The sequence below is a fragment of the Colias eurytheme genome, chromosome 17, assembly GCF_061535395.1.
Source record: "Colias eurytheme isolate Ceu_HAF_F1 chromosome 17, ilColEury1 Martin Lab GWU primary, whole genome shotgun sequence".
In the NCBI taxonomy this organism is placed as follows: Eukaryota; Metazoa; Arthropoda; class Insecta; order Lepidoptera; family Pieridae; genus Colias; species Colias eurytheme.
Genome location: NC_142996.1, coordinates 8,776,903 through 8,795,113, shown reverse-complemented (window position 1 = coordinate 8,795,113; position 18,211 = coordinate 8,776,903). Strand labels below are relative to the sequence as shown.

Below are 18,211 nucleotides of genomic sequence, written 5' to 3'. Positions count from 1 at the left end.
AAACATTACTTGACGTGTTATAATCATGTTAAAGAGGTCATCTCTTTAATATAAATACGTAAAGCTTCGAAGCTTTTAAATTTTGAAGGTTAATTCACTTTTTAGAATCTATTAAAAAGATTCACTATAATGAATGTGAAAGTTTCTGAATATGGTTGGATGGATTGTTTCTCTTTTATGTAAAAATGTGCAATCGGATCTATGTAAAATTTTGCATAGAAATAGATTTTATGCAATCTAGAGTATTTACATAACTTTTCTTATGAGCCGGAGTGCTCTAGTCTAAAGTAAATACTAAATATACTGCATCAATTAATAAATTGTAAAATTTTGTAGAGTAACTAAAAAAGACAACATTTTCTAACCAGGCATTTCTAAATGCAAGTATCCAAACACAGTATAATTCTACGACCCAGTACTAGTGCATTAGTCATACGTGAACTTTCAAGTATCAAAAACGTAAATCCCATACGATAAATCGCGACCCGCGTCACGGTGGCCAATCACGCAGCCGGAAGCGCACGCTGCTACATTTCCACGCTATTTACAATGCGTGACCTTAAAACTGATCATTGACAGTACAAACTACGTGTCAAGTATCAAATTCGTTCGACGTATTGTGCAGAAATTATGGGAATTCGTGAAAATTACAAAGCTCTTAAATGTAGAGCTTAAGAAACATAAATAAAATTGATTATTTTCAGACTACTTCGGATAAAAATCTAAGTAAATAAGTACACTATTTCAATTTTAAAAGTATATCTGAGAGTAGTGACTAAAGTTCTATGTAACTGAATAATCTCCATTTTAGGTCACTAGGCCCCCCTCGTCTCACTCCACAGAATACTTCCGCGGCTTCGCCCGCGTTTGTAAAGGAAAACCCGCATAGTTCCCGTTCCCGTGGGATTTCCGGGATAAAAACTATCCTATGTGTTAATCCAAGTTAGCCTCTATATGTGTGCTAAATTTCATTGTAATCAGTTCAGTAGTATTTGCGTGAAAGAGAAACAAACATATACATACACATCCTCACAAACTTTACACACGTACGTAAAATATATAATCCTCATGTGATTTTAATAAACTTTTAATTTCACCGTTACATTGTTTACGTTATACCGTTAAAGCTTCATATAAAATTATAACGTAATGTACGGTATTTAATAAAATTAACATTGTCCAATTACTCTTATCTTGGTCAGAATAAAATGTTTCTCTTCAAAATAAAATTCTGAAATTCCTCATCAAAAAAGCCTGAATTCCTACATCCTGTTATTAAATAAATTATGTATGATAAAATCAGAAAGTTTCAATCGATTTACTATTCATGACTCTATTAATGGTTTAATTTAAATTTCCCTTTGAAATTATCATAATTTTTGTCAACTGCTTTTCAAGCTATTTTGAATTAATTAAACCTAAAATAAAACAAATGAGACACCAAAGTTAATAAAAATTAATGCGCAAGAGAGCACACATGATAAAAGTGAAACTTCTAATAGAGCCCTTGTTTCTTTCTGTATAGGTACCTCCTATCTTCCTGTAATTATAGTGTCACTTAAAACAAAGTTTTGAATTGTTGTTCGTTTAAAAAATGATTATTCATGAGCACTAATAAAATTGAAGCTGAATTCGAGTTCTATCTTGTGTATCGATATACCTATATTGTGTCCATGTTTGTTTTGACTTAAAAAATCAAATTTTAACTCTATACCAATGTTGTAAAATTACATTTAGTTTTACCAATACCCACCTAAAATTTCCGGCGCGTAAAGCAATATCTAGCGTGTCGAGATCTTCCTCATAATTGTGGCAGAGCTCCATTGTGGTGTTTCTAGCTTCATGTATATCGAACAGAACCGTCCCATCATTAGTCTTGTCCGTCATAACACTCCGATACGACCTTGTCCCAAAGCTAGAGGTCACTGACGCCCCACGTGGGAACTTTCTAGGCGTCACTGGAACGTTCTGAGCCGCTATTGCCTTTCTGTACCTCCTTCTTAAATATCTACGCATCCTCAAAGACAGCATCACCCGTATCCGAATGTGACGCTTTATATTCCTATCGTAACGTAACTGTTCTTTTATTTTACGGTCCCTCTTCTTTCGCTTCGGTATTTCATCAATTCGCTCCAGTGTTGTACTCCTTTCGAGCAAACGGCTCGTTTCTAAGCCCGGGGAGCGGTTGAAGAAGTCAGCGTTATTGTTTTTCCATGATTTACTAAGCGACCAATTTTCTCCGTACGAAGAATTCTTTATTTGTATCGGCTTTTCATATAAATCGTCGTCTAGCGCAATCATTCGCCGTGATATCAAAAAGTTATCAATGTTTCTCCGTAGCGTACTGTTTTGGGAACTAACTGTTGTATTAATTAGATTGGAGGTCAACGTTTCAGATTTTTGTTTCTCATTGCTAGGTTTTGGTTGTTCAGTGGTGTTTCTATTCTTGCGTTTCGCTAACGTCATTATCCTTCGTCGCATTGCGGACATATTTGTTAATTCACTCTTTAAAAATGGCCCTTTTCTATCTGATGTCATATCAGGGGACCATGCTGCATTTTCAGAACAACTGCAAAAGTCCTTGAATATTCGCGCTAGTGCACTGCAGCTGCTTTCTTTTGAACGCTCTTTGGCCATATTTCCATAGCTCTATGGGAATTTAAAAAAGATAAATGTCACTGTCATTCATTCAGAACATCACTGTCACTGCTTTGAATCTGTATGCACACTGTCACGAATTTTAATGAATTTTCTGCGTAAATGTAAAGGAGGTTAATGTAATTAGTGTACTTAATATTTCCGTGTACTCATTGTTACGTCAATATTACGTAAAGCGCCTATTGCAGGTGTGAATATATTTAAAATACGAGCTGAATTTTAACTTATAAGATTTTATGATTTCTCGTAGATACAATCTTATATTTCACAAGTGTTTTGAATATTTTAGCCATTCACCGAAAATGATGCATAAAAGCTTTACATCCAGCTCCAGGTAGCATGAGAACGCATCTATTCAATAAATGGCAATACTTGAATAGACCACTAATATTTACATTGGATTGTTTGAAAATATTTCTGTATAAAACGAAAAGGTGTCTGACGGTCTGACTGACTGATTTATAACGCACAACGGAAACCGCTTGACCGATCGGGCTGAAATTTGCTAAGCAGATAGCCATTATGATATTTATATCCCCACCGAATATGAAGAGGGCCCATTAAAGAATTTTGATAAATTCCAGCCCCAAGAGGATATAGGAGATGAAAGTTTGTATCATGAAAATTTGTTTTGACCACGCGGGCAAAGTTGCGGGCAAAAGCTAGTGGCTAGTAAAGTATCGCTTAATATTCCAAAAAATACTAAACAGTAGATACTAAATTATCAAAACGCTTCGTGTTGTATACATTTGATACATATTTATTTTCAACTTGCGTGATAGATGAGATAAGAACGTCATTAAAATTGTTAACCATTTTCTTGTATGTACGTAAACAAGTAACAACATTCATCAGATGAAAGTGAATTGCATTGTTTGAATAATCCTTTGATAGATTACTAATTCCAATATTTATTGGTTGTTAATTGTTATATAATTACAGAACAGGTTGGTTGAAGGGAATACGCCTGAAATAAACTACCTACTCCAAAAATATCGTAGACTTTGGTTATGCTATATTAATATTAACGTTATAACAATTTTAATTGAAATATCGAGGTAAAAAATAACGAAAATAATCTATACTAATATTATAAAGAGGAAAGGTTTGTAATTATGTATGTATGTATGTATGGTTTTCACGCATAAACTACTGGACGGATTTTGATGAAATTTGGCACAGATAATCTTTAGACCCTGAGAAAGAACATAGGCTACCTTTTATTGCGAAAAATGTACCACGGGCGAAGCCGGGGCGGAACGCTAGTTTAATAATAAATGCTCCGAGATCCATAATTTTTCGATAAAATAGAAATGTTGTGCCTTTCGTTTTCAATGATGAAATTTATTTAAATAAATATCTTAATATTTTCCACACATTTTAATATTCTACAATTTTATTTGACGGACGTTGTCCGTTCAGATGTCAAAATAGCGTCGCAAAAGAACACAAAAATCAATAATTGCCTATAATTTGCGCACACGTTCGCAAACTAGCATAATATTATGTGGTAATAGTAATACGGTAACACTACGGTAATAATTTAAAACACTTTTGACGGAAGTCGAGCTAATAACTATTTAATTGTTCACGCAATGTTCCTTTCTCTAATAAAATCCTTTATGGTTGGTTTATCTTTATATGTATATAGTTCTAGCTATAAATGATAGTTTTTATGTATAAATAACGATACTAAAACTAAAAAACACAAAAAACCCTTACGATCGAAAAATTGGAATCCATTTTTATTTTTCAAGAAATACAAATATGTATCAAAGAACTTCTATAAATCCTTACTATTAGTATAGTATAAAGAGAACTATAAGTGCGCTTCTAAAAAAAATACATTTCATAAAAAAAAACTATAAAAAATAGAAACATAAAAGTTATCATCTGAATAATGTTTATTACGCAAAAAATCGCTCTCTCTAGGGTTTGTTAACATCAACAATTGATGAATACATTACTTTCTAACTCATGTTACATGCAAATAGTAATTGCTTAATTATTAACAAGGAGGTTCTATAATTATAACCTTTTCTTTCATTGATTGCTAACTTGAATATAAGCTTGAATGTCACCGTAATTATTCAGCCGTTTGTAAAACTATAGATTACATCTTAATTACATTATAAATTATCATTTTAAATAGTATCTAAAAATTAAATAAAGAATGTAGAGTAACGAACTAAAAACTTCTCAAAGATAAATCTTTCAAATGTCTAGGATTTGAAAGTACCTACCGAAATGCACTAGATTGCCGTCCAGATTACCTATGTGCAATTTTTTTGATTTTTAATTACTTAAATTTTTAAAAATAATAAGAGTAAGTAATTTTTTTTACTTTTAGTTGAGTCAAAAATGCTTTTTAAATAAACTAGTTTTCACTTTATATCCAGTAATACGGAAAACTTCTTTGTGTTTTCAACACCTAATCCTCGAAAATTTAAAATGTGTATATTTATTCAATATATTAAGATTTTTTAATGACAATTTGTATACGCATACATGTCAACAAACCCAGCAAAGAGACAATAACTCCAAAACAGTCAATTCTATACGAAATGAAAGGCGGTTATTATTTATGTACGTGCATGCGATATCGCAACGATTCACAACTTTTTATAGGAATTTTCTACTCTTATTTAGCCATAGACAATTTATTCTTTCTCCCATAGACTACATTTGTGAACAATGAGCACACGTTTCCTACAAGCATTTCGGCATAGACAATATAAAATTAGAGATATGGTTTTATCTCCGCAGGTGAAATTATATAATATTCAAATGGTAACGTTATGGAATATATAATGATGCGTCAAATTATTCAAGCACTATAAAAATCCATCAAGATCCAAAATTTTAATACGCTTATGCAACATAGTTTCACATTCACTCTCACGGTAAAATGTAAATTCACTTTCGTACAAACTTGTTTTGACAACACCTTGGCCGGTGACATAAATTGAAAAAAAAAAACAAAACTGTCAAAAAACGCGGCAAGCTTTATGGCGCGATCGCGCGCTTTGTTGGTCGCCGAGTGCAGTACTGCCCGTAATTATGTACAGTTGACCATGTCGAATTACGCGTGATGAGCGACTGCGCGGCCACCGGCCTCACTCTTTCTCCCATTCCTACATAATATGTGATGTGATGTTTCATACTTGTTACGAATTGGACATATTCAAAGCAATGCACTAATGACAGTGGTTGTCACTGGTTAAAAGCGCCAATTACGATTACAACTACAAAAAATATTCACTCACATGATATTAACAACATTAAATGAATTCTAAGAGTATGTAATTGTTTGTTAAAATTAATATTAAAGTTAATATGTTGCGTGGAAAAACGAATTAATCATCCTTCACAATTATCTTGCTATTTTATTGTCATGTTCAACTAATCAATTTTTAAACATTATTCATTCCTTAACTTCTCTACATCAGACATAGTAAAAAACGCATTTAAAACCCGTTAAAATATAATATCTACATATGTACATCATCCAGTTTTCCTCAGTTATCTCAACGCAAACACAAAAGTGAAATACGCTAGAGATGGTTATGTATGTTTATCTTAATTACGTAATAACCGAAACAATCTTACTTTCATACAAGATACTATGCTAACACGTTTTTAATCTTAAAGAAAACCGAAGCAATAGAATATACAGTTATTAACTTTTAATTACAGAATTACGTAACATATAGTTTCTACTTTTAGTTTTGTATATTAACAGATGAGTCAATATTATGATACCAATAGTAGATATATATATACATAGCTGGTTATGAATTTAATAAAACTAAGGAAAGTTTAATAGAAAATTAATTATGAGTAATTTAAAATAATTATAATTAATTTAAAATTTTATTTGAGCTGATTACCTTCTGCCCTGGTTACCTGGAAGAGATCACTACTAAGTGATAAGGCCGCCAAATGCACTAAATTGCTTCTTGCTTTCATTTTTGTATATTTTAGTACCTATCTAAGAATGTTTAGTTGCATTAAAGAGTAAAATAAATAAATAATAAATATAAGCAAAGTACTGTAATACAACCATCATATTATATTATTTACTTAGAAACTCTATTGTTTTCTTTAAAAAATACTCCCATTATTTATTGCTATTTCAACTCATTTAGTTGTAGGCTTTCATTTAATTCAACTGTCCATCACAAGTCAAACCATTCAAGTCAATGAATGCAATTTGAGAAAAAACATCAAGTTATAAATAACATTTATAATACAATTGAGAGAAATGATCAAGAATACAATGAGAACTCGTTAATTGTGATATTCGAATGACGAATCTATAAAACGTTTATTTATAATTGTTTTATAGGACTCTAATGTGGTATTATGTAATGTCGCATAAATAAGGGATTTATGACAAGCTAGGAGGGAAAAAAATAATCACGTAGCATGTATTCCTAATTCCTTATGAACTTAGGAACGTTAGTTAAAACAAGGGTCATAATAACAGCGAATTATTTAAATATGATTGTATTTCACATATCAAACATTTTTTCAGTCTACTACATTTTAAGAAGAGCTTCTGAATCGTCATATTATATAACAAAATCAGGTACCACCAGTTCGGCAAGCAGTATCGAAGAGAACCCGACAAGAAACTCGTTTGTTTTTTTTTTTCAAATTATATGTATAACACTAGCTCGACCTGAGGCTTCACCTGCTTTGTAGAAAACTTAACAATAAATAAACTAAAACCTTCCTTGAACCACTCTATCTATTGAAAAAACCTCATCAAAGTCCGTTGCGGAGTTTTAAAATTAAGACTACATAGGACAGACCGCGACAGCGACATTGTTTTATACTATGTAGTGATTATAATATAAAATAATAATAATAAACACATGTTTACAGCCAGAATTTCAAAGCCATATAGAAGAGCTCGTAGGTATAATTTGCACGGCCTGATGAAGATCACTCAAGGAACTGATGAAAATCTTAAAATAGGAAAGCATTCGCGTTTTCTTTCCTACATCTATAACTACCATCTCTATGATGATAGACTGGCTTTTCCCGCGGCTTCGCTCTTATGGTTCTAACTAGATTTGAATATGATTGTTACTTTTTCTGTTGTTGTGTTTGATGACAAACATACAAATTAATATTATTATTATTTTACATTCACAATAATTAACTCGCTAAAATAACGATAAAGTTATATATAGTCGATTCATCAATATTATGTACGATGTAGGTATATTTATTATATGGACAAAAAGAAACAAATGACGATTATTTCTACTTATAGCTCCGAACCTTCCGAAAGCGTCTGAGAAAAGGGTCGTTGAATGAATAAATTTTATTGATTCTACATGATGTAGGTTCATAAATATATCTTTTATACATATACGTCTTTCATTAGATACGTAAAAGACACAAACTAATAACCTTGCAATAGAGACTAGGTACAATTTGCGTTTTGTATGTTAATTATAACTATTAGACCGGGAGATACTGACACAAAATTTCGAGTCATTTGTAACAAGGATGGCGGTTCTACAGGGGTCTTAGTACGCAATGACAAAAAGAAAAATGATGGTGTGAACGCTGGTACCGGTGGCTTAGTCGCGTGGGCGTTTGTCGAACTCGTCGGAAAAATAGCGAAAGTCAAACGATTTGTAACACAAAAATTTTAGAATTTACCGATAGCCCATAAAAAAGTAGTAGGCGGTAGTGTCATGCCATACTTTTCCGGTGTGACTTACAGCCCGCCATACCGACGCGAATGTGTTGATTTAAATAAAACAATCATTCAACCATTTGTACCATGCTAACTTTTGCACAGGTAACTATCGTCGTGCAGCCATTTACGAAAATCGCCATGCCATACTTTTCGGACGATTCCAAATGGTCGCCATACCGCCGAAAATCTGCAAAAAATTTTTATTTCGCCAAACTTTTTGTACCAGTATTGCATTTGGATTTTTGGAGAGTATTTGATAAAATGTAACCATTATTATATTTGCCATACTTCTAGTAGGGGGAAAAAGTGCTGTCATACTTGAAAACTTAATTTATTATTAATTTATATAAGTGAAGATTTCCAACACATAGATCTTTGAAATTTTGTATTTATATTTGTTGATCCTCAAACTTACAGGAAAAATAAGTGCCATACTGTTACAAATCGTTTGACTTTCGCTATTTTCCGACGAGTTCGACTAACGCCCACGCGACTAAGCCGCCGGTACCAGCGTTCACGCCATCGTTTTTCTTTTTGTCATTGCGTACTAAGACCCCTGTAGAACCGCCATCCTGTTACAAATGACTCGAAATTTTGTGTCAGTATCTCCCGGTCTATATAGAAAGGGGCAAAAACGTATTTTCCAAGCATAAATCACTGTCCACAATTAAAATTCACAACGGTTTTATTACAAAGACTTTTCCGCTCCAAAACTCGAGATCATTTGAATTTAATTTGATTATTGAGTAAGGTTTCACCGAAAAATATAATTACAACATCTGCACAATCTCCGCTAATGGTATAAAGTTTTATTTCTATTTTATATAACACTAAGATTTGCGCATAATTGTTGGTGTTTATTACCAGAGCTTTCCCGGAAGTATGGTATTATCAGTATTTATTTAAGCTACTAAGTGCTTAGATTCAATGAAAATATTTTTCGGGAATTTTAATAGGTCTGTAAATAATATGAACAAATAATTTTCCTCTCAAAATTTCGGCTTTCTTAATTCGCTTGCCTGTCCAGTTTAAGTATATTTTTCTTATATTTTGTATCTAATAAGGTAAATTTACAAATTACAATTTTGAAGGCTCTACAAATTGACGTATATTTACGTTTTTATTTTTAGTTTACTTAAACATCAAAACATTTTTCTGATACCTTTAAAACCCCAAAGTTACCTGTTAAAATTTTCCTAATTCCTTTATTACTCTCAATCATGAAATAATGCATGTTAATTAAAACTGACTATATGTTAATATCCCATACCCACTCGAGCATAATAAGTCACGGTTGTATCGTCGTTGGAAAACGCACGACACGCGGGCAGACGGACAAAAAATATTAATTGGCATGATTTAATGTCATGACAAAATTTAAGTGAAATTATGAGTGATGCAATCAATTATTATGAAATACCACATATTTGTGAATGATGAACAATTTGTACTTATCAAATTATTTCATGACTTGCGCAATTAGAATTAGTTAGGCGAATGACTCTCTTTTGTTATGGCCTTGTTATGGAATAATTTTATCAAAATTTATGTATTCAGAGAGGTGTACGTGTACATAAATTAATTATTGGTTGAATATTTTCCAAATGCATAAAAACCCCAAAAATTTAAAGGTTTAATTTTTCTCGCCAAAAGAACCTTAACTTTAATTTAAGCATATTATGTACATATTTAGAATAGGTAGATGAATGAGGTTAAACATATTGTAGTGAAAGCAAATTTAAGATGGTGTAAGAGAGGGGGAAATTTATAATATTCTAGCCACTTCGACTCTACCTCCACTCATGAGGACCTAATATCCATTACCTTACCCTATCCCAGCCCATTTCCTCTTACTTACCCTTCCTAGTCCTGTCCTTTATACCCTACATGAATCATTAAATTATTCCAATTTCTATACATATTAACTTCGGTAAAACATTTCTAAAGGCGACCTTACGCCTCTGCAATTAATGTTCATGGGCGGTGGTAGTGCGCGACGCGACGGGCACGTCTACAATCTTCCATACTGACGACCGTGCCTACACAGTACACACGTCAAATTAATCGTAGATTTTCAGCTCGAAAAATCGTGTGTGTACAAGAGGCCTTACCATCGGGCGCTCTACCAGACACATTGCCGACCGTACCATGCAGTAAGCAGACGCGGTAAGATCGAGACGTACGATAATCAACTAAAAGTAATAATGTGAATTAATAATGCAATCCATTTCCATAGAGACGTGACTGCAATGGTCATTTTAGCATTTAGATTCTAGTTATTTTGTAGAGTAAGAAAAGGAATAAAGAATAAGGCTGTAATCCAAAATAAGGTGAATTAATGTGCAAGTATAAATAGGTAATCGAAAGTAGATAGAACCTATCTACTTTTCAAAGAAATGAAAATGAATGGACAATGATTGACACAACATACTCACACGCAGAAGGCTATTCTTTGAATTTTGATAAACAATACTAAAGTATCTAACTGCTAATTTAACTCCTGTATCAGCTAAAGTTTATTCTACACTTAAGACGGTTCTCGTCGAACATTTTGTTTATATGTAGTATTATTATTGCCGATGATATAAAACATTTAGAGTATTTCCTTTTCAGCAAAAACCCGGGAGGTTACCATGATGTCTTATAGTAGTATTATTTCCAGTGTGGGAAAGTGATGGCGCTAGATGACCTATAAAGCGCTGTCCTTATTCCACATTGGAAATAATACTACTTTATTGTGCAGGTCAACTTAAACTGCTAGACGAATATCACAAACAGAAGAAATTTCTTCGCAAAGTCTAGTCATTATTATACATACTATAACAATTGACAAAGTACATAATTACGGCCCGGATCAATCACTGTCTCTTGTAAAGTGCATGCTTGCTTTTCACTTATTTATGTATGAATTACTAAAATAACTATACCTCTATTGTGAGATATCTACATCGCTATGTATGTTTTTACTTTTGCGAAATTGGATAGTCTATCCTCAAAAAATACAATAATATTCTTTTTAATATTAATATGAAGTCCTTGCACCCTTTATTTACGGCAGATTCTTTATTTCTATTGCTATGAAAGGATTTTTTTTTTCTTATAATATTATGAGAAATGTATATAGGTCGAACTTATATAATTATTAATTATGTAAATGCGCTCAGGGACGTCTTTTTGAAGAATATTCTCCATACTTAATGCGGTGGTCAGATATATGGTTAAGTTAATTACCTTGAAGTGGAAAGTAGGTGGTGGTGGTATTTGTTCGAATTTCGACCAAACTAGTAAATATAAATAATGCATTTTTTTTTATTCTAGAATTCTAAACTAAGGAATGCTTTTAGTCTATGAAAGTCTAACCGGTCTATGAAAGTGAAAATATGAAATAAAACATCACACAATTGGTTTTAAAAAAACCGTCGCTTACTTTAAAGTAATTCAGATACACGACATAGACATAACAATATTCAAGCTATACAGTACACACAAAAAATAACAAATTTATACAAACATGCTGACACACTGATGATCAAACAAACGCGACTCTTTCCGCCGGAAGTTCTCCGCCAGCCATATTAAAAACAATGTCACTATTATATACCACATCACCGCAGTGTCACGACCTTTACACGAAAACAGACTAGCACAATATAGACACTACATTAATTAAAAATAAATTTCGAATCGAATAAATTTGAATTTGGAAGCGCGCGTCAATTGATCGTTAAACAATAACATTTCATTGTCTGTACACGCGTAGAAAGCAAGATGTAAAGATGACGTGCGCTTCAGTGCTTTGTTCTTCGATTCTAAGTAATATATTCGTTTTGTAGCGCTGGTGTCGCTTGGAAAACAGTGTAGTGGGTGAATTATACTTTTTACTAAGCTCTTCTGCTCAATGTGCTCTAAATACAAACGATAACTGGAACGGATACGTTATATTTTTACATAATTTTCTTGTAGAGTTCAGATTATCATTAAATAGTCTTTTTACTTTTTATTTCTTTTAAAAGTAGAGCATATTATCACGAATATATGATGATAAACTTATTATTATGCTTATAAATGGTTTAAAAACAAATCTTTTATACTTAAAAAAATATTATACCTATAAAATTAATATACGTAAAAATGTGTATAGTAACATTTTGTTCAAGAACTTTCTTTACTGAAAAAGAATTTACTATTATTAAATAAAAATTTTAACACTCAAATTTATTATTCATTTATTTTTACTTAACGTTTTATAATTTAGAAACTCTACTGTGTGATTTAGTTTTAGACTTGCTATTTAATCGTATTATATATTTTAAAGAATTATACAAAACTTAGAATAATTAAACTAGAAAGCGAAATTTTCATTCATCTTCACGCAACTGTGGAACTATCTATAATAATAAATGTGTTATTATAGAAATCAAAAAAGAAATTCGAATAATGTATGATTTAAATTGAGAAATAATATCGAAATACTATCTGTCCCGGCAAATGTTGCCGTTGCTTTACTATTGTCACTTAGGGATATGAAAAATAGATGTTGACCGATTCTCAGATCAACCCAGGCACCCAAAATTTCAGGACAATTAGTCCAGCCGTTTCTGTTGAATATATGGTTACGAACATTGTGCCTCGAGAATTTTATGTATGTAGAGAAGAAGATAAATAGGTACAGTGTAGTACAGATGTGACTATTTCATAGTCTCTGATGTCATAATATTAGTTCATTATATAAATACAGTGTAGTCTCTGAAAATGCTTTATCTGCGGGAGCAGCGAGGCGTAGTGACGGGTGACGGTATCGAGTTTTGGATCCACCTGCCACTTTCATTTGCCATCTGGATATTGTTCGCAATCACAGATAACGTATTATATTACTAAGATGGTTATACTTTCCTAGAATTCTGAAAGTGAATGTTTTTAGAAGATTTACCTAAAGAATAGGCAAGGTAGAGTATTTGTATTTTATTTCATTTAAATATGTAATGGTGCTGACTGGATTCTGGGATAATTTTCGGTAAATTGACCAATAATATAAAAAATACATTAAATACGAATTTTCAGTACAGGTACATACAAAAAAGTTATCAAAATGGGCCAAACGTTTTGAATATATTACCGTTTAAAATGTAGCCCAACGATCTCCTATAAACTTTTATTGTTAAACGATTTCCAGAAGACATCAACGCACGCCCTCTCTATAATCAAAGTAAATAAGAACTACATTATTAAAGCAGCGCCACCAAGCGGTGTACCGCGTAAACACATAAATTTCTCTTAATATGAATTCATTCGTACCTAGAGCGTAACAATGAATTCTTATAACCACGATAGATGGTGCAACTGGTCTTCTTTTTAATGTAAAAAGAAAATATACAATGACGTTAGAATTAAATTAAAAAGTGGCAAATATTATTATGATAATATCTGAAAGCAATGCTATTAAAAAGATTTCACTTATTTCTATTAGTGAAATGTTTTTTTAATCTCTTAAGTCTTTAAACTATAAACAATGAGTTTTTTTTTTAATTTAGTATCCACGGAGCCTCATACACCTTTAAGTTCAACTTTTACATGTTAACGCTTAACGTATTTTATTCTTACAATCGTACCTTACTAAAAAGTTCAAATAAGGTTCGAAATCCTTGGAAAACTTGTAAAGGATATCTATCAAAAATTCAGAAAACTGGAGATTTATCTTAAAGCAGTATTAATTGCAGTTTGGATAAATGAAAGCGCTATAGGTACAGGTCGTCTACCACTATCACTTCCCATAAAACAAAATAATAATGCTTGAAGGCATCATGGCGATCCTCCAGTTCTTTCAAATGTATTAATGTCCTACAAGCAAGTACAAAAAACTAACAGTTGTCTATGATTTTTATTACATAGCTCCAAAAGGGAATACGCATACTAGTTCGTTTAATTCGACTATGAGATGAGATAGCAAGTTGAATTAGAAATTTTCATATATATTTTTAAGAATTTAATTTGAAAAAAAAAGACTATAATTCAAAATATGAATTTCAACTAATATACACATAGGTACCTACTTAAATTTACGCTTAGAAATGGAGGAAGATTTTTTATTAGAGCCACACAATATATCATCTCATCAGACAAATCACGCAATTACCAAGAAGTATGACAAATGCGACCTAAATATCGATCGAAATCACATAATCGTTATTGAGTTACGATGACAAAGCTACAATAAAACAATATAAAGAGAGAAGAGACAATATTTTCTCAGTACGAATGACCTACAAAATGTATTAAAGAAATCGGATTTGTAGTTACACTGTGAGCAAAATCTTAGTTGAGTCAATTGCTTATCGGTTCAATTAAGTATAGATCAATTCCTTTATGTGAGGTTATCACTTACAGATTTATGTTAGGAAAAAGGAGGTGATAAAGACAAACACAGATGACCAAAACTTCAATTTATGTACTTATAATTTACCAGCAGACTGAGTAGTAGCCTAGGACAGCAGATTTTTGGGGACAGAAAATTAGGACATTTTATATGTTCAATAGAAAATAAAATAACATTCATATAGGTAACTATGTAGTTAAAAAAAGACGGGTTGCACTCCGGGAGTGCCGGCAGAAGTGAAAACTTGATTATTAACGTTGAGCATGTTTGATATTTTGAAATGGTATCCGTCTTACGCTTTTTCGATCAGTTCGTGTCCTGACGCGAGTTTAAGATTTTATACCCATTACAGAAAAAGTGCTCAACGCCGCTAAAGAAGTTTTCACTTCAATAATCTGCTCCTACTTTTCTTTCCCATCACATTCATATTCAAACTCAAACTCAAACATTTATTTATTCAATTAGACTTCTTCTAGAAGCACTTTTGAAACGTCATTAAGTACATGTTTTTAACATTACCACCGATTCGGAAAGCAGTATCTACGGAGAAGAATCGGCAAGAAACTCCATAGTTGCTCTTTTAAATCATGTCAGATTTACAATTTTACAAATTACATAATATGTAATATCATAATATATTATCATAATATACCAAAGAACTGTCCTGTGGTTTTTACGCGACAACCCTCCATGGGTTTTTATCTTCCATATATTCCTTAATACTGTAATAGGCTCTCTTGACAAGTACATTTTTTATATAAGATTTAAATGTAGAACTATTAAACTCTTTAATATTATGAGGAATTCTGTTGTAAAAGCGTATACCTTGGCCCATAAATGAATTTTTAACTTTAGCTAGCCGGAATAATGGCATTTCAATTTTATTTCTGTTTCTTGTGTCATAACAATGTCTATCTCCTACTTTTGTGTGTAAGTAAGCGTTATTATGTACATATAAAATATTATTAAATATATACTGCGACGGTACAGTAAGGATACCAGTATTCTTAAAGAGATCTCTTAGTGAGTCTCGAGCACGCAAATTATATACAGAGCGTATGGCTCTTTTCTGTAATATGAATATAGTTTCTATATCTGCAGCCCTGCCCCATAGCAGGATTCCATAGGACATTATGCTGTGAAAATAGCTAAAGTAAACCAATCTAGCCGTTTCTTCATCGGTGAGATGCCTTATTCTTCTAACTGCATATGCAGCTGAGCTGAGCTTAGCAGCGGTGGTGGCAACATGGGCCCCCCATTGAAGCTTCTCATCTAATGTCAAACCAAGAAAAACAGTCGATTCCACAGGGTATAATACCTCCCCGTTTAAAATAATATTCCTTTGCACCTTTTTTACATTTGGGAGGATAAATTCTACACAATTTGTTTTTTTTGTATTTAATAGTAAATTATTAGCATTAAACCAATTGGATATGCGTAAAAGAGCAGAGTTTACTTCGTCAACATTTGTGTCATGTCTATCCACATTAAAAATTAATGAGGTGTCATCTGCAAACAGTACTATTTCACACATATCCTGCAAATAATAAGGTAGGTCATTAATATACACTAAGAACAAAAACGGTCCTAAGATAGATCCCTGCGGAACACCTATGTTAATCGGCGCACCGCGAGATTTCTCTCCATTAACGACAACGGTTTGTACCCTGTTCTGAAGATATGAAGCTATGAGATCCTGAGCTAAACCTTTGATACCATAAAAATTTAGTTTCCGTAATAGAGTGGAATGTTCTACACAGTCGAAAGCCTTAGAAAGGTCGCAGAATATCCCCAAAGCATTCTTTGAATTTTCCCATGCTTTGTATATATGTGATAAAAGAGCTACTCCGGCATCAGTGGTAGAGCGCCCCTTTGTGAAACCATACTGTTTGGCGTGCAGTAAACCATTTGATGCAAAATGACTATTTAATTGGTTTAAAATTAGTTTCTCGAAGACTTTGCTCAAAGTTGGTAATATGGAAATTGGCCTATAGTTATTACTGTCTTCTTGGTCACCACTTTTAAATAAAGGAATAACTTTGCTAAACTTTAGTAAATCAGGGAAAATACCACAGTCGCAACACTGATTAAATATAAACGCTAGTTGATTGGCAATGTTTTCTATGATATTATTTACTAAATTTACAGACATACCCCAGAGATCACATGTTTTTTTTAAATTTAATGTTTTAAAAGTTTTAACAATTTCATCAGCAGTCACGTGTCGCAATTCAAATAATTTGTTACACTCAGCAACGTGATCCCTCAATAAAGACTCTGCAAGCGCTGAAGACGAATTTAAATTCTTAGTTAAACTAGCAGGGACACTACTAAAGAAATCTTCAAAAGCAAGCGCAACATCAGCACTTTTGTCAATGACCCTACCAGAGTTGACAAGTTTTATGGTACTATCGTTTGATCGGATTTTGCCCAATTCACCATTAATAATTGTCCAAACCGTTTTAACTTTATTGTCAGAGTTGCGTATTTTGTCTCTGATATACAAACTCTTGGCGGTGAAACAAACTTTTTTAAATGTTTTTGAATAATTTCTAACATAACTAAGAAATGATAAGTCTTTGTTATATTGTTTCATACCATATAACTCGTAAAGAACGTTCCTGCATCTGTGTATACTAGGAGTTGCCCATTGGCTGAATGGTAAATCCTTGGTAATAGTTAAAGATTTAATTTTAAATATTTTTTCATATTCACTATGAATGAACTTAAAAAGATTTGTAAACATTTCACAAGGATTTTTATGAAAGGATTGATTATTCAGGTCAGGTAGTTTATTATCAATATTATTTCTAAATGTATGAATGCCTTTTCTAGTTATAGGCCTAACATTAATTCTTTTAAATGTAGGTATGCAATCCCATTCAAAAACTACTTTCTGGCCACAGTGATCCGAAGTTAGCGTGTTGAGAATATATTTTTCTAAACATTTGCAATCACAGTATATATTATCAATACAAGTTGCAGAAGTAGGTGTTATTCGTGTAGGCTCATCAAAAAGTTTATACAGATTAAATGAATGAAACAAATTAACTATTCGTGTTGCCGTTTGTGTGTGTGAAAGTAAATCAATATTAAAATCACCACATACTATTACCTTCTTTTTACTCCTGCCTAAACGCTTTAATATTTCTTCCATGACTGTCTCAAACAAATTATAGTCACTGGAAGGAGGTCTGTATACGCAAACAATAATGTAACGCTCAAGCTCAACACAGGACAGTTCAATGGTGCGTTCTACAGAAAGGCTAACAATGTCAGTTCGTTCCTTGCATTTTAAACTATTGTGTACAAAAATAAGAGAACCTCCATGAATAGCATTTGTCCTAAAGTATATACTTTTTAATTTATAATTATCAATATTTATTAACAACTGACATTGTTTAAGCCAATGTTCTGTTACACAAAATATTTTAATTCTATTATGATTTAAAAATAATTCT

The 18,211-nt window shown here is 32.2% G+C and overlaps 1 protein-coding gene across 6 annotated transcripts in view; it reads right to left on the bottom strand.

The window, feature by feature from the left end:
* The window catches only part of f (espin protein forked), an 82,151-nt gene that overhangs the window by 45,280 nt on the left and 18,660 nt on the right, over positions 1–18,211 (bottom strand). For 3 of the 6 annotated variants that reach the window (XM_090111785.1, XM_090111786.1, XM_090111787.1), the window contains exon 1: positions 1,754–2,649. The exons of 2 other annotated variants lie outside the window; for them this stretch is intronic. In XM_090111785.1, the coding sequence (XP_089967911.1) occupies positions 1,754–2,637 (884 nt within the window). In that variant the 5' untranslated portion in view covers positions 2,638–2,649. Of the gene's footprint in view, positions 1–1,753; positions 2,706–18,211 lie in introns of those variants that run through there. One more of the 6 variants, XM_090111788.1, reaches the window with a different exon arrangement.